This window comes from Magnolia sinica, chromosome 8 (assembly GCF_029962835.1).
Source record: "Magnolia sinica isolate HGM2019 chromosome 8, MsV1, whole genome shotgun sequence".
Classification (NCBI taxonomy): Eukaryota; Viridiplantae; Streptophyta; class Magnoliopsida; order Magnoliales; family Magnoliaceae; genus Magnolia; species Magnolia sinica.
This window is the reverse complement of record NC_080580.1, coordinates 9,043,922-9,067,318: the sequence shown is the minus strand read 5'-3', so window position 1 is coordinate 9,067,318 and position 23,397 is coordinate 9,043,922. Positions and strand designations below refer to the sequence as shown.

General features: G+C 38.5%; 1 protein-coding gene across 11 annotated transcripts in view; it reads right to left on the bottom strand.

The window, feature by feature from the left end:
- Nucleotides 1–1,532: 1,532 nt before the first annotated feature.
- Nucleotides 1,533–23,397, bottom strand: part of LOC131252797 (transcription initiation factor TFIID subunit 12b) — a 41,268-nt gene continuing 19,403 nt past the window's right edge. For 5 of the 11 annotated variants that reach the window (XM_058253503.1, XM_058253501.1, XM_058253502.1 and 2 more), the window contains exons 4-9: nucleotides 23,023–23,097; nucleotides 12,066–12,144; nucleotides 11,114–11,178; nucleotides 4,242–4,277; nucleotides 3,137–3,383; nucleotides 1,533–1,921 (exon numbers count right to left, since the gene is read on the bottom strand). In XM_058253503.1, coding sequence (XP_058109486.1) covers nucleotides 3,201–3,383; nucleotides 4,242–4,277; nucleotides 11,114–11,178; nucleotides 12,066–12,144; nucleotides 23,023–23,097 — 438 coding nt within the window. In that variant the 3' untranslated portion in view covers nucleotides 1,533–1,921; nucleotides 3,137–3,200. The other 6 variants (XM_058253505.1, XM_058253504.1, XM_058253507.1 and 3 more) reach the window with 6 other exon arrangements.

The window sequence follows — 23,397 nt, the reverse complement described above, 5'->3', positions numbered from 1 at the left end:
TGGGTCCCTCCAGTTTCCCAGTGGGAGGCCGCATCATATGGAGCTAGCACGTAGGAATCGCCGTACGGAACCAATCACGGGGCCCAGTCACTCCATTGTGGAGCACAAATTCCAGTGCCGTTCCTCTTCATTTAAGTGGGATGTTTCGGTGAGACACCATCTCTACCATCCAATCTAATCACACAAAGACAATCGCAACCGTTCGATCATTAGATCATCTTCTCCCACATATTTTGATAACCGTCCAAAGTTAAGGCCATCACAGCCACACAATAGCAAATAGTTACAATGGGACACCCATGAATAGAATACTCACCTTTTAAGTAAAAGCTATGGATTTTGATTTTCCTACACTTGTTTGTTTTGAATTGCAGTTACTTGTAATGGTTACCTCATGAAGAGTGAGGGATCCCAACCATCCATTCGCTGAACATCTATTGAATGCTTCAGATCGTACCAAAACGAGAGAGTTTGGATGCATGGGCCATCACCAATGTGGGCTCTACTTACCCCACTTAATGCAAACCTCGAGCAATGGATTAACACTCTTTCTCAAAAGGGAAAAAAAATTAAGAAGAAAGAAAACTTAGGTGTTGATGGAAAGATCACACACCATCCAGTCAGTACACGTGTCAGGATGATGTAGCAATCGGCCCCTTCCATCAAGGTAGCCTATCATGGATGGACCATGTTTTAAAAATTATACCTGTAGCGAAAATCCTACCATCACTCTTCAGCTGAATCGAAACGGTAGGGCATTTTTCTTTCCCAACCGTCATTTTGACAGCCAAGATTGCATGGCTTGGATCATCAAATTTATGTGGTTTTTAAATCATTTTCCATCTACAACGGTGCCCACAATATGGATGGTTCTGATTGGTATGTCGACCTTCAACCGTACTGTTTCCCTTATAAAAAGTTGCATGGTGTGAACTGAGTGCATTGTGCTTGGGAAAATTCCTGTAGTGAATTATTAGAAAATTTAAATGATTTGTGCTAATTTTCACAAAAATCTCACTAGATTATCAAAATCTCAGAGCTAATTGTTGAAGCAATTGGGGAAATACAAGGTTTTAAGTTTTGATTAAAATGTGACCAGGCCGCAATGCTCATGAAATCTCCACCGTTAGAGATCCATGATCAAATGCATTATTTAATCCAAACTCTCCAACCAAACAACCTAGAAAATGTTCTTGGATAATCCTAATCCTCATCATCATGTACACATCACACATATGAACATCTAGATCGTCCAAATCACTGGCCCCAGTGATCAAACAAATCCTATCCGTTCAATGGTGGCCGCAAACGGATAAGGAAAAGTAAAACGGTTGGCTGTCGAAATTCAACAATTAAATCACATAGTCAAGATTGTCATCAGTGTGAATCTTGGCCATGGCCCATCCAAAGTGGGCCATGATTTAAACGGTCGCCATTGATGCAGATGCCATGCGTATGAAGGACAGGTCATCCACATGCAGAAAGGGCAGCAGACAATGACATTCTAACTAATATTTGTGTGCTTGCATGGATGCATGTACATCATTCCGCTACATCCGGCAGAATGCTTTCAATACTCATTATTTATGAACAGATAGTAATACAGCAACAGACCATCTACTTTCTGCATTCTCATCTTCAACTATTTCAAGCAGCTTTGCAGAAAAGAAAAAAGAAGAAAAAGCTAGCTTCTTTTACATGAAAGAAAAAATGCTGCATATTCTTCAAGGTGGCACCACATGGTAAATACGGCACGGAAAGAAGGGCAATTAAGAGCATGCATGGAGTCGAGACAGCGCGACAAATACGGCATGCATGTGCTTTTCCCAGCATAGCATACATGCGTGCATCCCCATGAGAACACCTTTCAAAGGCTTTGATGATAAAAGGAAAAGGATCTCCGTGCATTCAACGATCTGACCTGCATGACATGACGAAAAGATTGAATTGATACAAAAATGGCGGTGTCCATGGGCCTTTTCGATCAAAAGATGTCCGTCCATCTACTACTAGAGTCAGATTACGAAAATACCTGGGTTTTTATCATAGTGGGCACTACAATGTTACGTAAGCACTTTAGGTTGTCGCGTTTGGATGCACTGCTGAATTGTATTGCAATAACCCTCTATTGACCAAACTGAGGAAGTAACCCTCAGAATGAAATTTCATCATTTCATGCCAACTTGGAGGTGATATACTTGTGATTTGGAGCATAGTTCGAATGCTAACAAAGTAATTTCAATTTGATCATGTCCACATTATTGAACTTATTGCGATTCAGTAGTGCATCCAAATGCAGCGCTACTGATAAAATCACGACGGTAGATTTCTTCCCATGTAAAAGTCTAAAAGACCATGTAGTTTCTTCAGCAAAATGATAAGAGTACAAGTGAAAAAAGCAGTGGCACATGTTTCTCAAAAATACTCTGATTTCTATGGAATAACAATACCCATTTCCTCAAAAATAAAAATACCGTAGTCTAGTGGCTGGGTTTAGTGGGAATCTGATGCATGGGGTTGGTTATACTATCCTGATGTCCCTCAGTCCAAAAAAACAAGGCGTCTATTTGGTGATCCAGATTGTTGATCTGATTAGTTGCACTACAAATGGCCTAAAAAATCTACCAGAATGGAAGATCCTAACCCTTCAGTTAGTGGCCTAAAGTGACGGGAACCAAAATAAAAAATCAAAATGTATCCTTTAAAAACAAACAAGAAAAGAAGAAGAAGAAGAAGAACACTACAGCAATAACACAGAAGGCAGGTCAAAGAACAGGTTTCTAGGATCTTCCAAGCTGGGGAAGATCATCGAGGCATCCTCCATTGAAGGTGGGGGGCCTACCAGATCAACAGACTGGATCACTAAACCATGAATTTCGTTTGTTTGGATTTGAGCACAATAAGACACAATGCATCCTGATGCATAAGGACCCCATGGTTCCTGTATTCGGATCCTACACTGTCGGCTTATCAATAATCCAGGTACTTCTGCAACTCGTAAAACATTAGAGGGAAGATGAGGTCCTTTTAAATAATAATAATAATAATAATTTACTTTTTATTTTTATTTTTGGGTGTGCTTGATAATTTGCAGTAGCATAGATTTGTATGCATGGATGGAGGCAAGGATGCTCACTGATCTGGTCTAGGTAATAATACGCAGTGGAAGTGGAGAACCCATCAATGTCCTGGGAGATTGACTAAAATCGTTGTACTTTCTGCATCATTTGAGATCCGGATGAGGGTGCAACCAAGTGCTCTGAGCTTGGAGAAGGTTTTATTGGATGATCAGCTGCAACGGAATTGCCCATGCCCTGTCGGGCCATGTCTCTAACATTGCTTGTATCAGTTGCCGAATGCGTAGACTCCATCAGTGTGCGGACCTGATTTAATGTCATATGTCAGTAACTGTTTGGTTTCTACTCGATGCAAATGATAAGGAGCAAAATAACCAAAAGGAATTTTGTTGGAAACTCATCCCAAGATATGCAAATATCCTTGGATCATTAATGTTGTGCAAGTAGGGCCCATTATATCCTACCATGGTTTTGACAGTTGGTTACAATATGGATGATAACTGTATCAGCAATTACTGTGTTACTTGTTTCTTCATTTCAACTATGAATGAGGCTTAAAAACTCATTTTATACAAGTTCTAGGCCATTTTTTTGGGATCACACATGAGATTTGAGAGAGTCAACTAATCGAAGCAGAATGAAACATTGGGAAACCAACATATTTTTGGGGGTTTTTTTTTCCATTTTCTGTTTGTTGTACATCAACATAATGGGCCCTAATCTATCAAATCATGCTTGATTTGTGATTGATTAGGGCCTATTTACAGGTCAAGCCGATAGAGAGAATTCTTGTCAAAGAATGATTTGAAACACAATTGAATACTTGTTAAAAACATAGAAAAATGATAGATTCTCGATTTTTACATTTTTTTTTTTCCTATTTTCTGAGAAAATTTTAAAATCTTTTGGGTCTGTCGGCACACAAATCAGGCCAGTCGGCTCATCAGATGGGCCATATTGAGGAATTAATGGACAACTGATGCCAGCCCACCGAGCTAGTGTATCAGCCGGATTTTCAAGAAGGGTAATCATGGTGGGACTACCATTTCATGGTACAAATGTCCCACACATATGACAGATTAACGAGAAAGATGGTACAGCACCACAAGTCATGGTGCTGTTGCCTGAAGGCGATCAGTACACACACACACTGTGATTGCTTACCATATCAAGCCGCTTCTTGTGCAAATCGCCTGATAACTGCATACATATATTTGAAACAAAACGCCGATCACATGATACCATCAAGGATAGGGAAAGGAAACTCTACAATTAATTAATTGCTCAAACTAAAATGCCTGCTCAGATCAGAAACAACAAGCGTAAGACCAATGATTTTACAGCACAACCCAAGTCAAGATGGTAATAAAGAGGAGCTGATGAAAATTCAAAAGCAAACGAATACAAGTCAGGGAAAAAGAGAGAGAATTAGTATTTAACCCAGGAACATCGGGTGAACTATGTGAATCTCAATTTTCTTAGGGTCCATTTGGGTAGGGGATCCCGCATAATTGGGATTAAATCTAATCCTGACTTTGGATCCAGCATACCAAACCAGCACCTTCTTTCACATAAACACAATTAGCGGCATTTTGGTTTTCCTCAATACTTCATTAATTGCATTTTTTGGAGGAAAGTGCCCGCTTTATTGCCGCAAATCCTACACAGAGATCACGGGGCCCACCAAATTGGGATTTGACTTAATCCTGATTACACAGGATCCCCTACCCAAACTGACCCTTAATGTTGAAGGGGGAAAAAACATTTTTACAAGTAACCAAACTACTAATAACTGCCACAATGTGCTTGTACTATTGTTCTTTCCTGAGCCATCCTCGTCTAGAGTCTAAAATCATTGCATCAGTAAAAGAAATTGAGAAATGCAAAAGACAAATTCCATGGCACTCTCATCCCGTGTACAATGTGTGTGCTGCATCCCGGCTAGGCCCACCACGTTCCGAAAATCACGACTTTCATAAGGCGTCACACATGTACAGGGAAATGGATGGTTAAAAAACAAGCAACCTGCAACCCATAAGATAAAGGAAAATGCATACAGACATACCTTTAGATATATCAGATATGTTACTGTTTTCACTCCAAGCTGACTATACTGTGAACGAGGTATACATAATCTTTGGAGAGTTCATGAAGCACTCTCAGCTTTCAATTTGTACAACATATCCCATTCTCTTGCTCTTGTTGAGATTGCGTTTTAAGCCCCACTGGGGATGGCTCATTTGCCAAAATATCCCAGATGGTCCCCATGTCACACCTAAATACTATAACAGTTGTATAAATATGAGGTTTCGTGCATCAGTTTCTTGCATTGTTTCCCCAACATCTCTTGGTCTAGTAACTACGGTCGAACCTTTTAGGACATTGAAAAGAAATCACAATTCAGACATGGATGCCCATGGTAGTCTCATTGCCTCAAAAAAAAAAAACTGGATGCCCGGATCCGCTCAAAGCATTTCTTTTCTTTTCTTTCTTTTTGGCAAAACTGGAGCAAGAGGAAAAGGAAAACAATTTTAAGAAAAAGATTGTATTAAGCGTATTAGGGATGGATCGAGGATGCAGTTTCGGGATGATGTTAGATGTGGAGATGGAACTTTTAATATTATCTGTCCTAGCTTGTTCTGGGCTGCTCTAGAGAAAGAAGTAACGATATCTCAGTGCTATTATTTATCATGGGATCAGGTGGACACCGTCTTTTCAGAGGGACCTGAGTGAAGTCGAAATTGATGAATTCCTCAAGTCCTATGAAGCGGCCACACAGATGAAGCCAGTTTTAGGCGAGAGGGATAGGTGGAATTTGATGCTTAAAAGATCAGGAAGCTTCTGCATGAATTCTATTCTACGCAGTGTTTCAAATAGCACCCGTAGCGTAGTGGTAGCATCGCTGTAGCACTATGTAGCATAGCATGGCTGTAGCGCTACGTAGTGTCCTAAATAGTGTAAATCCCCTGTAGCGTACGCTATAACTACGTAGCGCATAGCGTACGTACTGTATGCAATGTTTTTTTTTACTATTCTTTCGTATTTTCTTTTAATCTAATGTTGAGGAATGTGACACTTGTATTGTACTTGATACTTTTTTTAAAAAAAGCAACGAGATTGAATTGAAACGGAGCAAAAGAGAAAAAACAAGGGGGACTGCTGAGATAGCAGAAGCAAAAGAAAAAAAAAAAAAGCAGAAGGAAACTAGAAACCTAAAAAGAGAAAATTAAAATTATTAAAAGAGGGCACAACAGAAGCCCATTCGATTAGCATTTGCTTTGCTCTTGATCCGACATCTTGAGCCGAAGTCTGCACATTGTTAAAGCATCTGTCATTACGTTCCTGCCAAACCACCCACCATATTGCCATAATAGCCATTTTCCAAAGCTTGGAAATATTTTTGCCCAACTTGAAACCATTCCAATAGGCAAGAAGGGAGGACGCAGATGCCGGCATAACGCCACAAACACTGAACCTTGAGAGAAAATTCAATCAGATCTCAGAAACTAGAGGACAGTGCACTAGCAGATGGTCGACCGATTCCTCACAAGCCATACAACACAGGCAAATGTTGGCGAGCTGCATACCCCTCTTCTTAAAATTGTCGATGGTTAAAATATGGTTCCTAGAGGCCAGCCAAGTGAAGCAGATATATTTACTATTTTTTCGTATTTTCTTTTAATCTAATGTTGAGGAATGTGACACTTGTATTGTACTTGATACTTTATTATAACATATAAGCAACGAGATTGAATTGAAACGGAGCAAAAGAGAAAAAACAAGGGGGACTGCTGAGATAGCAGAAGCAAAAGAAAAAAAAAAAAAGCAGAAGGAAACTAGAAACCTAAAAAGAGAAAATTAAAATTATTAAAAGAGGGCACAACAGAAGCCCATTCGATTAGCATTTGCTTTGCTCTTGATCCGACATCTTGAGCCGAAGTCTGCACATTGTTAAAGCATCTGTCATTACGTTCCTGCCAAACCACCCACCATATTGCCATAATAGCCATTTTCCAAAGCTTGGAAATATTTTTGCCCAACTTGAAACCATTCCAATAGGCAAGAAGGGAGGACGCAGATGCCGGCATAACGCCACAAACACTGAACCTTGAGAGAAAATTCAATCAGATCTCAGAAACTAGAGGACAGTGCACTAGCAGATGGTCGACCGATTCCTCACAAGCCATACAACACAGGCAAATGTTGGCGAGCTGCATACCCCTCTTCTTAAAATTGTCGATGGTTAAAATATGGTTCCTAGAGGCCAGCCAAGTGAAGCAGATATATTTACTATTTTTTCGTATTTTCTTTTAATCTAATGTTGAGGAATGTGACACTTGTATTGTACTTGATACTTTTTTAAAAAAAAAAAGCAACGAGATTGAATTGAAACGGAGCAAAAGAGAAAAAACAAGGGGGACTGCCGAGATAGCAGAAGCAAAAGAAAAAAAAAAAAAAAAGCAGAAGGAAACTAGAAACCTAAAAAGAGAAAATTAAAATTATTAAAAGAGGGCACATCAGAAGCCCATTCGATTAGCATTTGCTTTGCTCTTGATCCGACATCTTGAGCCGAAGTCTGCACATTGTTAAAGCATCTGTCATTACGTTCCTGCCAAACCGCCCACCATATTGCCATAATAGCCATTTTCCAAAGCTTGGAAATATTTTTGCCCAACTTGAAACCATTCCAATAGGCAACAAGGGAGGACGCAGATGCCGGCATAACGCCACAGACGCTGAACCTTGAGAGAAAATTCAATCAGATCTCAGAAACTAGAGGACAGTGCACTAGCAGATGGTCGACCGATTCCTCAAGCCATACAACACAGGCAAATGTTGGCAAGTTGCATACCCCTCTTCTTAAGATTGTCGATGGTTAAAATATGGTTCCTAGAGGCCAGCCAAGTGAAGCAGATATATTTAGGAGGGGCTGGGTATTTCCAGATAAACGGGGAAATCAGAACAGTAGAAGCGTATATGGATTTCACTGTGAATTGGGAGGATTTCTACTTGGTCCAAATGATTTGGTCCCTTTCAATGAGGGAAGGGGAGGCCGTGGATAAGCATTGCAGAAGATCTGCGAAGAGGGGAACCTCCCAATCAAGAAGATTTCTGCGGCAGCTAATGTCCCAGACAATGCCATGTTCAGAGCGGGAAAAGAATCTGTTGATGGGCTTGTCCTTCCAAACAGCGAGACGAAAAATGGAGGGGAAGCTCTCTTTCAAGCACCGCTCCCCAATCCAATGGTCTTCCCAACAAGGTGTAGCCGAACCATCTCCCAACTGGAAAGAAATGTATTGTACTTGATACTTTTAACCCATGGGATTTTTATTTCTTTTCATAATTGTGACTTGTGGTTTCAATTAGACATTATTAATTAAAGTGGTTTGCTTACAAAGTTGTTGATGTGATAATTATTTGATTTAGTCTATATATGTGGATTGGCTTTTGATAATTGATAACTAATAACTTGTTTGAACATGCTTATAATTGATAAAATGAATCATCTTTTAGGTATTTTTATTTTTATTTTTTCCTTTTTCCATTATTTATTACATTTGTCCTATTTTTAAATTTTTAAAAAAAAATAGAAGCAGTGTTCGAAATATCGGTATCACGTTACATATTGCATTCTTGGGATATGGATATGTATCAGTTATCACATGGGATATATCGGTTGTATCGTGTAATGTATCGTTGTTGTTGAAAACATGGGGAAACATTGGGAAATTGGTTGAATTTTTCAATGAAACTTCGGTGATTGTTAAAAAAGACATCAATACACACTTATAAATCAAAACATTACAAAAAACAAGTACACATAATAGGTTTTCTTTGTATGGGGTCCTAATCTATGAGTTGTCTAACCGAATTGATGCAAGTATATTCAATGTCTATTCATATAATTTATAAATGTAAGAAGACACGTGGAAACACAAGCGATGCATTCAAAAGCAAAAGAAGAATCACTAGATTAGGTTACATACATGTTTGATTTGATGTTTGGACACAGATTGCAAATGATTTGCGAGAAATTGGGAAATTTTCTGCAACTCGGCCCATCTCCTCCAAATCTCAAAATTGAAGTTCCCAATCCATGATTTTTCATGTATTACATTAAAAATCATGGATTTGTAACAATTTGACACTAATTTAACATTGTTTACAAAAAATAAAGGATCGAAATTCGAAAATGCTCACCAGATTGAACATGTGGGATATATCGCACTACTTGTGCGTTTCGTATCGCACTAGTGGGATACAAGATACGTCGATATTTAAAACACTGAATAGAAGTATCGTGTAGCTTACGCTAAACGCTATAGACGGCAGAGTGCTACACATCACGCTCCCGCTATTTAAAACACTGATTCTACGTTATTGCTTCTCCATTAATTATGTTCTACGCTATTAGGTGATGCCAACAGAAATGAGTTGGTCTTGAACATGGTTTTAAGACTCGGGGACTTGGACCATCTCGTTCGGTCTTGAGTCAAGTCCAGCTGAGTCAACCCCTTTATTCTCAAATTACAAGAAAAATATACATAAAAAATTTATAAAAATAAAAGATGATGCCTAAGGCTGTTTTAAGGTAAAATATAATTAATGTGTGACCTAAAATGCAGTAAACATCACTTTGTTGTGCTGCGTAAGTGTCTGATTGATAAAATAATAATTTTTTTATTAAATTAATAAATTCATGGGTTAAAACAAGAAAACCCCTTGAGCTCTTTCTTGAAAAGTTTAATGAAGAAAACTCCTTGAAAATAGCTTTAATCATTTAAACAATAATATAAAATTTCAGCATCTCACATTTTTCTACTACTTTTTCTTCGAATCTCTTTAAAAACAAGCAACATGGAAAACATGTACTTATGTCTAGGAAACAATTTCATGTACGTATGTCTAGAAATTGTTGCCTAGACATGTATAGCCTGTTGAGTCACAAAGGATTGACCCACCCAAGTCTCAAGCGACTTTGATGAGTCATCCCAAGTCAGGTTTGGTCGAATTGTTGTGTTGACTCATCCCAGATCCAATTGAGTCCGAATCGACTTGGATGAGTCTTAAAACCATGGTCTCAATGGTTTTGATTGGGCCATGTATGGGACCTTCAACGATGTTAGCTTTCAAGTGGCTCATGGGGAAGGATAAGGGGCTCACGATTGACCACTTGGGAATGAGACAGATGATCATCCCAAATGCATGAATCCCTTACCAAGAGAATGCAGAATAGGTCATGTACTTTGATTTCTCAATGGCTCTTCGATAGAGGTTTTTTACCTTTTCAGGATATCTCCCGTCATGCAGGATCAATTAAGCTGCTCTTTTAGTGTGTGATATGGTGGTTGCTTCATATAGAGAAGGAAGACAAAGTGGAGATTTGCTTTATTGGCTGGGTTGTGGTCCATGACATTCCGCAACAAAGCCAACCTGCTGGAAGGGGTTTTCCAAAAGGTTAGGAGGAAGGTGGTCATTTGGGATATGGGCCTATGTTTATTTTCTGGCTATAGTTCAGGCCAGTTTGATGGAAAGTGGGGAGCTAAGATGTCATTTTCCTGAGATTGATGATTCCTCATCATCTACCCTTCATCATCATCATCATCATCATCATCATCTAAGCTTTATCCCAATTAATTAGGGTCGGCCACATGAGTCCTACTCCGCCATTCCACTCTGTCTCTGTCAAGGGCCATATTTTCAGTTAGACCATAAGTCATCAAATCTTTTCTTTCTACATCCATCCACATCCTTTTGGGGCTTCCCCTTGCCCTTTTAGAGCTTTCAACTTGTACCCACTCCCTCCCCAACCAGCATGGTTCTTGGTCTCCTCATCAACTACCCTTGTGATGTTATTTTGATATTTTCATCTCTGTAGCCTCATTTTCTTTTTCAGAAAATTTCAATTATCTTTCAGAAAGAAAGAAAGAAAGGGAAAAAGAAAGAGGGGCAAGGAATAGTAGATGCAAGTGAAAAACCGAAAAGACAGCTTCATACAAGGGAAAGAGAACCACATAATCACGAACATTTCTTACATGTTTTCTTTGGTATTTTCGTTCCTCGCTTGTGAATCCTGGGATGGTCAACTGCCAATTTTTCTCTGCACAATGTTTTACTTCAATTAGTTTCAAGAAATGAAAATAACCTCAAAACATAGAGAAAACCTATTGACCCTTTTGAAATTATGTTAAATAGGAAAAGAAATAACAACAGCCGCATGTATTTTCATCCTGATGCATCAGGATCTAACAAGTATTATGCCACATCCAGTTCCTTACTGTCCATGATTTGATGAATGGGCCCCATAATGGACAAGGCGTTGCCCCTAAAGCATACAGATTGGAAGATGTTAAACTTTTGATTAGTGGACCACTAGTAGAAAGTTCATCTTAAACATTAAAGCCTTGTCCAAGCTATTTGCATCAGCGACTATAAAAAACAACATAAAAATAATAAGATCTCTCAGAAAACTATATAAACATCACATTACAAAATAACATTTAAAAACAAAAAAAATCTATATATATATATATATATATATATATATAAACTTTTCTCCTATCAGCCATGTTGACCTGCTGCATCCAACGAGTTAGTAAAAAAGATGGTTAATACATAAATGGTCCAGAGATCATCATCATCAGCATCATAGTCTTTACTACCAAAGGTCTGAAAAGAAGGATAAACATTAGAAGGTTAAGATCTTCCAATCTAAAAGTTTTAGGGGGCATCTCCTATTCATGTATGGCTTATCATATCGATGGTCTGGATCATGAACCATGGTTCCAATTGTACAGGCTGTGTGTCAAAACAGTGTGTGTCCAGATGCATCAGGATCCAATAATTCCTCAAGAAATTTCTGCAAACATCTGTAAGCAGCAGTGTGTTTCAATAGTCATGGCCACACACCTGGAGTATGCAAGTATAGATTCTCTTAGATCTGAAAATAACTAGAGAAACAAAACCATCAAACCGTTTTGGTCTGACCTAGGTGTAGCAAGACATCCTTGGGTTCTAAAGTTGAAGATTTCCTATGCTTTGCCAGCTTGCATGCAAATGTAGTGACCTGCAAAGAGAAAACCCTACTTAAAGCATGACAAGAAAATAAGTACTAGAAAAACCACAAGATCCTTATGTACAGCACCAAACATCGCCTGTGCTGGCTAGGAAAGGGTGGGGGGTGGATAGTGCATATGCGTTCAAAGTATGAAGGCTCAAGCAAAATTCCAAACAGTTATGATCTAGGTAAATAAGGACATGGCAGTTTTTCTAAGTTGTGCCATCTTGAGACATGTCCGTGTTTGTGTCTGCATGTCCAGTGCTCCTGGCCAAGGCTCACACACACACAAAAATACTTTTTATGCTTAGCGGTTATTGATTTTTTTACATATGATAATTGATCTTTGGGTTCCTAGTTGTTGTTTGTTTATTTTTCAGGGTTGTTCTTTTTCTTAAAGATAAATCAATAGACACATGATTAAAATATAATATTTAATTGCTTAAATATCTGTATGGATATGCCAGTGCATCTGACTTTAGGGAGCCATGGCGTCCATGACAGACATTAACACACGTGTCTGTGTCCAAGTTATCCCTCTCCCTCTCTCTCTCCCTCTCTCCCTCCCTGCATGTAGCCTGCTACCTCCTAGTAGGTTATAGCATGTCCTACTACAATGATCTCAAACTAATCAAAGTAGCGGCTAAATGGAATAGGTAGGTTAGACTATATCTTAAGAACATCCATGGATGATGAAATCCATGCTATAGTTGCATGAAGCTTAAAGCGAATAAGCAAGAGATTCAGGTGTGGAAGTGGGGAAGTGTCGGTTTCAAAATGTAAACAAGTACATTGCCAGGACATCGGAGAGGGAGAGAGTAACAAGCGCAATTTGAAGCAGGAGAGGCACCTGGTTAGAAGCAGTGTTTAAAGTGTTGGTATTAATTCCAATATTGCACCCTCGGGTGCAGAAACATCCAAGTACTGCAAGGGAAATATCGCGTGTATTGGGGAACGTATTGCTGTTTGAAGGAAACATTGGGGAAATGATAGAATTTTTTCTATGAGACTTCAGGAGATGTTAAAAGAGGTATGATCGCACACTTGGAACTCAAAATTACAAAAAACAAGTATGCATAACAAGTTTCTATTGTATAAGGACCTAAACTATGCATTGTTTAACAGAAGTGTAGTTACATATTTAAAATGAGTTCATACAAATTTTTGGACTTATACCAAATTTTCCCTTTTCCTAGAACAAAAATCAAAGCATAAAATCCATGATTTTGGTTGCAAAGTATGCATAGAAATGGATATATATAATGCTTATTTCTGCCGAAATTATACAGAAGAATCAAGTACAAACAACCAGATATATATATATATATATATATATATATATATATATATATATATATATATATATATATATATATATATATAGTTCATGGACGATACCGGTACATATCGCAAAATGTACTGGTTTCAGATGATACTTTAAACCTTGCTGTCAATGCTGCTGAGATACTATAAAGGAGGAATCCTTTTTCTTTAATAGGTAAGTCGGACGCAAACCCAAGACCTCAATGTTTAAACACACCGTCTGCCATTGACCTAAAGGCTTGAACCCTATAAAGGAGGATCTTCTAGTTTTTGAAGAATTCTATGACAACAGAGGGATATGCAAGCCAGCTGGAGTGTCTTTTATTGCCCTAATTCTTTAAAATAAAAAAGGAGCTCCATTTGTGATACGGTGACAGAGTATAGACCAGTTAACTTAAGAGGAAGCTGTTCTGAAATCATTTCAAAAGTGCTGGCCAGGAGATTGCAGAAAGTCACAAACTATATCATCTCTAATTCGTAAAGCACTTTCATGCCAGGGAGAAGTGTCACTGACTGCCCATATTGTCAATTTTTAATCGATAAATGCAGAAGAAGTAAATAAAAAAGGATTCCTGCTTAGGGTTGATCTAGGAAAAGCATGTGGCTGCATAAACTGGAATCTTTTTTCTTCATCTCCTTGATTTTATGGGGTTCGGTTGCAGATGGCATATGTGGATTAAAGCCTGTGTCAAGTCTCCATGGTTGTCAATCCTCAAAAATGAATCTCCTGGGGGATTTTTTAAAGACGAGAGAGGCCTCCATCAGGGTGATCCATTGTCACCTAGGCTATTTTCTATTGTGATGGAGGCGCTGTCTGGCTTTGTTCGGAAAGCAGAAAATGTTGGGCAATAAGAGGAATGCAAGTGAGTAATAATGAAGTTACTGTTCTCATGTGTTCTATGATGATGACACAATGTTCTCTAGGAAAATAAAGAGAAGCTATAAGATTCAGAGACGTTTTACTTTGCTTTCTAGTAGTGACAGGACTGAAGGTCAATCTAGCTAAAAAACTCATTGATTGTAATCAACCTATGTTATAGAATATTAGATAGCCCTTGATTGTAATCAACCTATGTAATAGTCTAATACATAGCGCCTGTGGGAGTTTTGTGCTCTCATTGCTAGTCCCAAGCCCAGATTAAGGAGTATGGTTTGCATCAGGTCGGTGGTCAGCATCAAACTTTTGCCATAACTTACATCATGAATCCGGCAGAATAGAATTCATGTAGCCGACCCCAATTAGTTGTGATCAGTGTTTTGAATAGCGTTGTAAACTAGAGGGCTCGTACACTAATAGTGTACGCTGTTGGCATAGCGTTAGCAAATAGCATAAATCCCCTGTAGTGCTATTAGCGTAGTGTTATCAAATAGCATAAATGCCCTGTAGCATAGCGTATGTAGCGTTTGTAGTGTATGCATAACGTATATAGCATACGCTACACTTTTTTATATAAATGATAATTGTATTTTGTATTTTATACTTAATACTCTCAACCAGTGGGATTTTAATTTCTTTTCATACTTATCACCAATGTCATCGAATCACATATGCCTATGCACATATGCGATCGCACAATCGCATATGTGATCGCTTTTCTTTTTTTCTTTTTGAAAAATTTACAAACAAAAAAAAAAAAGGAAGAAAAAAAAATGTAATATATATATAAACTAAGGGGAACTTTTCTAAGTAAATAGATAACTAATTTTACATATTTAAAATACATTTGAGAGAAATTAAATAAATTAAATAAGAATTAAACATCAAGTCATCAACATTCAACAAAAGAGTAAACAAGTAAGAAGTAACAACAAAATCAACAAGCTATTTATTTATTATTGTATAAAATCAACAAGTTATCTTCCTTGAAACTTGAAAGTGCTTGAATCTTGATCTTCCAACTTCCAAGAGAGAGAGAGAGAGAGAGAGAGAGAGAGAGAGAGATAAAGACCACTTGGAATTAGGAAATGTGAGAGAGAGAGAGAGAGAGAGAGAGATTAAGACTACTTGGAATTAAGAAACGTAAAAGAAGAAGAGAGTTATGGGATGAGAATATTGCAAGTAGAGGAGGTTTGGAAGCCTTTTTTATAGGCAAAAGGTTTTTTTCTTTTTTTTTTGCGAAAACTAAAAAAAATAAAATTAATGTGCCATGGCCAATATGCGATCGTATACATCAAATATGCGATCACATATGCGATTTGGATATGGATATGCGCACATGCGGTTGGACATGACAACACTAATTGTGACTTGTGGTTTCAATTAGACATTATTAATTAAAGTGGTTTGCTTAAAAAGTTTTTGGTGTGATAATCAAGGTGTTCCAAAACAGTAACGGTGGCTATAATGGCCACCACAGTTACTGTTATGATACGGGCCGTAACGGCCGTTACGACCCCCATATCGGTCGTTATGGCCCTTTTTTGTTTTTCGAAAAAATTGTTACAAAACCATTACGGGACCGTTACGGTCCGTTATAAGGCCATTACGGTCCGTTATATACTTGTGGCTTGTCGTTTCAATTACACATTATTAATTAAAGTGGTTTGTTTAGAAAGTTGTTGATGTGATAATGATTTGATTTGGTTTATATGTGCGAATTGGCTTTTGATAAATGATAATTAATAACTTGTTTGAATATGCTTACACTTGAAAAAATGAATTATCTTTTAGGCTATTTTATTTTATTTTTTCTTGCTATTTATTATATATTTTTATTTCTAAATTAAAAAATAGAAGTTTCATGTACCTTACACTGCGCAACACGCTACCATTATTTAAAACACTGCTTGCGATAAGGGTTAGATGATGATGATAACAATGATGGTATGGAGCTTTCATATTTGAGTTCCATTGCCAAGGCCCTTGATTGCACTGGGTCAACGATGTCGGGAGACATCTTGTTTATCCAATATTTCAGGGAAGGTGTGTGAAGGAGTGTTGGGACTTACATTATCATAAAGTTCGTCCAGAAAATCTCATCTTTGAAGGGGAAAGTTACTATTGCCGTGAGGGAGGATTACTCTTATTAAATCGGTTCTTGCAAGTCTTCCAGTTTGTTGGCTTGCTCTCCCAGGTAAGGATGCTGAAACAAACGCAGGTATTCAAAGAATATTACTATGGAGTGACGTGAAGAATCTCATAAGTTTCATCTCAAAGAATATTTTGCTTCTATTAAGTGATGGCGTTTGGAAAATGGAGAGGGATCACTATTAAGGTATGTTTTACTATCCAAATATGGCGCTGTGGAAAATGGATGGGACGTGGCTGATGCATTGAGTAGAGGCAGGTTACAGCTGTGGAGAGCCGTCTCTTGGGCCCACCAGTTCTCTAGCAGCAATCTTAGATTCACAAATGGTCCGGGTGACAATCAGATTTTGGTAAGTGGTGTATAGGAACCTTTTTATGAGAGATGTTTGAAGAACTATATGGTGACCTTAACCAAAAAGGGGCCCAGGTGAGAGAGGTATTTGAAAGGATTAATGAGAAGGCAGTATGGTGTCCCACGTGCAGAAGGGAACCTGAAAGAAGAAGAGATATACGACACCTTTAGGATTTGCTAGATATTCTGGATAGAGTTTTTATCCCAAGACAGGGTGTGGATAGGAGAATTTGGGATTTGGGTCTCAGTGGGAATTTCTCAACAAGATCTGTGGTTCACATCTTTAGGAGTACAAATTTGGATCAACCTGTGTTTGCAAAGATTTGGGGCACCCCAATTTCTCCGAAAGGTAAGGGTTTTTGTCTGTTGTCTAGTTAGCATGCCATGGAAAAAAATTTAACCGTTGATAACGTAGACTCATGGTTATTCCAAATAGGTGCCTTCTATGTTGCAGCAATGAAAAATCAGTAAACCACGAGCTTCTTGTCTGCAATGTAGCCGAAGAAATTTGGACAGCTGCTGTAGGTAAATTTAATATTAACTGGCTCTTCCCAAAATGATATGAAAAACTCGATGGAGGCCTGGATCTCATTTGCATCAGGTGAGATCAGCAAAATTGCACTGCAGTATAGTGGGTTCAGCTGTTCTTTAGGCCATCCTGGCTGGAGAGAAATAGAAGAATATTCCGAGGCAAAGTGGCAAGCCCAGAATAGATTGTGAAGGCCATCATTTCTCTGATTATCGGTTGGGCTAGAGCTGGCAGCAGGTGCAGGGAAATTCCCACATCTTTGTTTCATAACAATTGGAAGGATTTCTCTACCCAAGCAGCAAAGCTCCGGAGAGCCATAGTTCGTGGAGGGCTTCCCCAAATGAAGTATATAAGGCAAGGTTGGCAAACTTGGGTCTGACTCAGATCAGCCACCTACAATAATTTGACTCAGACGAGTCCATGTAGCGACTCAGCCTAGTCATGTTTCATAGAATTGGCGCTGATTGTGCCCCTCCTAGTGACCATTGGTGGTGATCCATCCTCCACAGATGTGACACACATGCATTCAAATCCAGACCGTCCAAATTGTAAGGAATTTCATGCATGGAACACACCACTAAAATCAAACAAACCAATCAATTCTTACCATCCAAGGATGGGTATCAAATGGATGGTTAAAACTAAAATAGATAGTCATCCAAATTGCAAGGGCAAAAGAATATGGTTACTATCTTCCAAGTTTTGTTTTTTTTATCTTGCTCCATCCAAAATTGACCAAATTTTGGATGGTTTAGATTGCCATACGTCAAGTGTATGGTAAAAGAGTCACTACAGTTGTTAAAATGGTGGTGAACCATCACAATAGTCTAGCACAATTTCTAAGTGCACATCAAACATCGCGTAATGCCCCATTTGATGGTTGATGCATACGCTCAAAAATGGCAAGTGTTGCATATTAACCCAAATTAAACTGCCAAGATTATGGGTCCCACCGTGAATAGTTTATCATCCAAAAGTCGGGTTAATTTAATAATCCTATCCTTCGACAAATATGCATTTATAAATTGAATTTCCACCATTCACTAATTTTCACTCCACATTCTAGTAAACATCCACCAATCAAATAGTTGGGAAATCAAAGCCCTGTCGTTTTTTATTTACGAGTCTTCTACATTGAGACCCACGATTTGGATGATTTATCTTAAGTTAAACATATGCCATGGATGAAATTTCACGGTGCCTGTGTATCAAAATTTCTCTTTGATTTTAGAGTTAATGCGAATCGCTGTTCAACCCAAAACCATAGGTTATAGCCACAACATGGAGAAAAGAAGGCCGAAGAGAAGAAGAGTAGGAAGAAGGGATAAGGAAGAAGTTTATGTTAACTCCAAGTGCTTAGTTCCCTTCTCTATTGGATCTAAGTACAAAGATGAGGTGGTGTGGTCCCCATATATGAATGCCACATTTTATTAGGGAGGCCGTGGTAATGGGATCGAGATATAATGCATTTGGCTCGGGCCAACGCCAATTCCTTTATCACGGAAGGCGTTAATATCACATTGCGCCCAATGAAACATCTTCCAATACCCAAATTTAATAAAGAGGAGGGTCAAAAATCACTCAGTGTGCAGAAGTTTGAAGAGAAAAGCAAGGAGACTAGCATCATTTATGTCTTTGTTACTAAAGAAGACACGAAACAGTTAGATGTTTCGCCTCCTATACAAGAGCTCCTTCATGAATATAAAGACTAGGTGCCCGAAGAACTCCCAATTGGACTTCCTCCTATGAGGAGCATTTAACACCACATTGATTTAGTGCCTGGTTCGAGTCTACCGAATCTTGCGCACAACTGGATGAGTCCAGCTAAGCATGTCGGGCTCCACTGGCAAGTTATGAGTTGCTATAGAAGGGTTTAATTCAGGAAAGTGTGTCCTCATGTGTTGTTCTTACATTATTAAGCCCCAAGAAAGATGGATCTTGGAAGATGTGCATGAACAGTCATGCGAAGTCTTGCAATCAACCGAATTACTATCAAGTACCAATTTCCTATTCCTCGCATGGACAACATGTTGGACATGTTGCAGGGAGCAAAGGTCTTTTCAAAGATCAACCTGAGGAATGGAAATCATCAGATACATATTCAGCCCAGAAACGAGTGGAAAGCCACATTTAAAGCTTGAGACAAGCTGTACGAGTGGTTCGTCATGCCATTTGGACTTTCAAATGCGTTGAGTACTTTTATGAGGCTGATGACGGAGGTACTCAACCCCTTTATGAGAACGTTCTTAGTTGTCTATTTTGATGACATACTTGTTTTTAGTTCAAATTCATCTCTTCACCTTAATCATTTGTAGCAAATATTTTATGTACAATGGAGGGAATTAATATTTATTAAGTTGAAAAGGTGCTCATTCTTTATCGATAGCATTGTGTTTTTGGGGTACATTGGGCCTACAGAATGGATCAAGGTTGACTAGGAAAAATTCAAGGCCGTTGGGGAGTTGTCACCCCATGAACCCTTTCAGAGGTTTGTTCATTCCACAGCTTGGCGAAATTTTACCGGAGATTTATTTGGAATTTTAGAACCATCAACACCTATCATCGATTGTATCCGAGGAGGCACATTCGAATGGACTAAAGCGGCAAATCAAGCTTCGATGCCATAAAAAAGAAGATGACGGAGGGCCCCAGTTCTTGCACTTCTGGACTTCAATAAACTCTTTAAAGTGGAAAGCGACGCTTCAAATGTTGGCATTGGCGCGGTGGTAAGTCAAGAAGGAAAGTCGGTCACTTTCTTTATCGAGAAGCCTAATGCACGGAAGAACTACTCCACATATGATCTCGAATTCTATAAAGTAGTTCAGGTGCTACGACATTGGAGACATTACTTGATTCATTGGGAATTCATTCTCCACTCAGACCATGAGGCGTTGAGATATCTCAACTCTCAAAAGAAGATGGGTTCTCGTCATGTGAAGTGGATGGCTTTCCTACAAGAGTATACTATCCTTTTGAGTTACAAAGCTGGAAGTCAGAATAAAGCGACAAATTCTTTGAGTAAGAGGGTGTTTCTACTAGGAACTCTCGCCGTTGAGGTCGTCAAATTTGAGCCATTAGATGAATAATACAAAGAGGACCTCATTTTTTGCAAAATACTTGATAGGTGTGTGGATGGCCGAGATTCAAAGTGTGAATTCATCTCACACAATGGATATCTATTCAAGGGTTCTCGCTTATGCATTCCTGACAGATTGTTGCGAGAGAAGATAATGTCTAAGCTATACGGAGGAGGACTGGGTGGAAACTTTGAAGGGGATAAAACATTGGTCATGATGGAGAAAAATACTAATGGCCCCATATGCACCATGACATTGACAAATTCGTAGCACCATGTCTTCGATGCCAAGTCTCAAAAGGTCATGTGCAAAATATTGGCCTTTATAAGTTGCTTCCCATTCCAATTGCACCATGGGTGGATATTTCTATAGACTTCATTCTAGGCCTTCCCAAGACTCAAAGGAAGCACATTCGATTTTCATTGTGGTGGACCTTCTTCAAAAATGGTCCACTTCATTCCATGCAAAAGGACGATAGGCGCTATGCATATTGCCAACATATTTTTCACAAAAAAATGTACGACTTCACAAGGTACCAAAAACAATAATTTCGAACAATGACTTGAAGTTTATGGGCCACTTCCAGCATACTTTCTCATGTAAGTGATGGAGGAATAAGCTCCAATTCTCTAGTGCATATCATCCTCAAACAGACGGCCAAACCAAGGTAGTTAACAGGAGCCTTGGTAACCTCTTAAGAAGTATCGTAGGTGACAAAGTATCCAAGTGGGACTTCTTCTTTTTTTAAACAATATCTAAGTGGGACTTGGCTCTATCCCAAGCCGAATTTGCCCACAACAATTCAATAAATTGTATTACCAAAAAAAAATTAAAAAATCCCATTTGAGGTCGTAAATGGGAGAAGTCCACATCATGCGCTTGACTTAGTAACATTACCGATACAAGATCAAGTGAGCGAAGATGTTGATACAGTTGCCAAGCACGTCCAACACCTACAAGCTCACATAAAGAAGAAGATTGCAAACAACAACACTAGGTACCAAGAAGCTACGAACGAACATCGGCATAGGAAGGTATATAAAAAACATGACTTAGTTATGGTTTATCTCCGCAAAGAAAGGTTTCCAAGAGGAACTTACAACAAGCTCAAGTGTAAGAAGATTGGTTCATGTCGAGTCAAGAGGAAGTAGGGTAACAATGCCTATGAAATCGAGTTTCCAGATGACTTAGATATCTTGCCGACTTTCAATGTGGCAGATATATTTGAGTACCAAGGCAAGGCATCTGACGTGCAAGATAAAGGCATTATCAATATGGATAAACAGCTCCCAAAGAAAAGAAGAAAGAAGTTGACAAAGTGTTGTGAATGAAGATTGCAAACACTCATCGGGGCCAATATGAGCAATACTTGGTGAAAAGGAAGAACAAGCCATATTCTGAATGCATACGAACCACGGGCGACGAATTGAAAAAATTGGATCTGAACCACAATTGCTTGTTTAAAGTGTCCAACTCATCGGAATCAAGTTATTTCCAGTCTGGAGGAAATGATCCAGGCCCACAACCCACTATGGGCCCAATAAGATGTAGACCCATAGCCCACCGTAGGGCCCAACATGTGCTGACTTGTTTACTATTTATTTATAGATTTAGGGGCTTAAATTAAGGATTGTAATTTACTATTTTTGGGAGATATGGGGGGCTAATTTAAAAATGTGATTGAAGATATGAATGGGATGTGAATCATGTGACTGATGTGATTAAAGATATGGAGCTGATTTAGGGTTGTAATTAAGATTACTTTCTTTTTCGCTTTTACCAGTGTTAGGCCTTTACCATCTTGGGTAGATTAAATTGGTTTGAAATAAATTATGATTGATTTGAAATCAATTTCTTAGTTGGGAGGATTTTAATTAAAGATTCATTTAGGGTCTATAAAAGGAGAGGGTGGTGTAGGAGTTAGTCATTCCAAATTTTCTAAGTATAAGTTTGCTTACAGTTTTTGTAAGAGAAAAAGGTTCGTATCAATAAAATTCTCTCCCTCTCTTCTCCATTGTTCTTGTGGGTATACTTTTTTATTTTTTTGCGATTTGGGTCTCGAGATTTAATTGACTCAATAACCGGGTTACACCAAATACCATTCAAATCTTGTATTCTGATCTCAAAATAGGCTTAGGAGTAGTTTTTTTTTATTTTAAGAGTTTCTAAGCTTCCTCAACTGAAATGAAGGAAAAAGTGAAAAATTAAGAGAGTTTTCAAAGGGCAAAAAAAAATCGAAATGGGGCCTTTAGGGTCATATCGGCATGTATTGGTTGTATCAGCCCAATATTGTTGTTGATACGGCCCTTTTTTTTTTTTTGCAACGGACCAGTTCAACCCCATATTGCATAATGGGGTGGTTTATATGGTTACAATACAGACGATATCCAAAACCATGAAAAGGAGAACAGAGGCAGATTTGTGAGAGGGGTAATGAAGAGAATCATAATTTAGTCTAGCAAGGAAATCAGCTATTGCTTCCCTAGGAACATTAGAAAGTTCCAATACTATTTTTACTAAAGCACAAGGACATCTTTATCAAGCCATAAAAGGAATGAGCATATTACAGATGACTCACTGAATCAATGAATTCATCAGCGATCTCCAAAAGGAGATCCTCAACTTCAGGATCCAGCTTTCCCTGTGAATCCACCTGCAGTATAGCCATCATTAACAAACAAAAAAGGGAAGTCCACTGAAAAGGGAAGCTACAGCCAGATTGCCACAATAGTCAATTGAGTTGAGAAAATCACTGACATTCAGCAAAATTCAATAGCAAATAGAGGAAACTAATTAGTTGAAATATTTCAAAACAGGTGATCATGACTGGATAAAAGAAGATGCCCAAAGCCATTTATCCATAGACATTTGCTCCAAAATGAAAAGGGAATAATCATAAGAGGAAGTACATGACCCACTACCCACAGATATGCATAGTACCCTCTGGTTTACA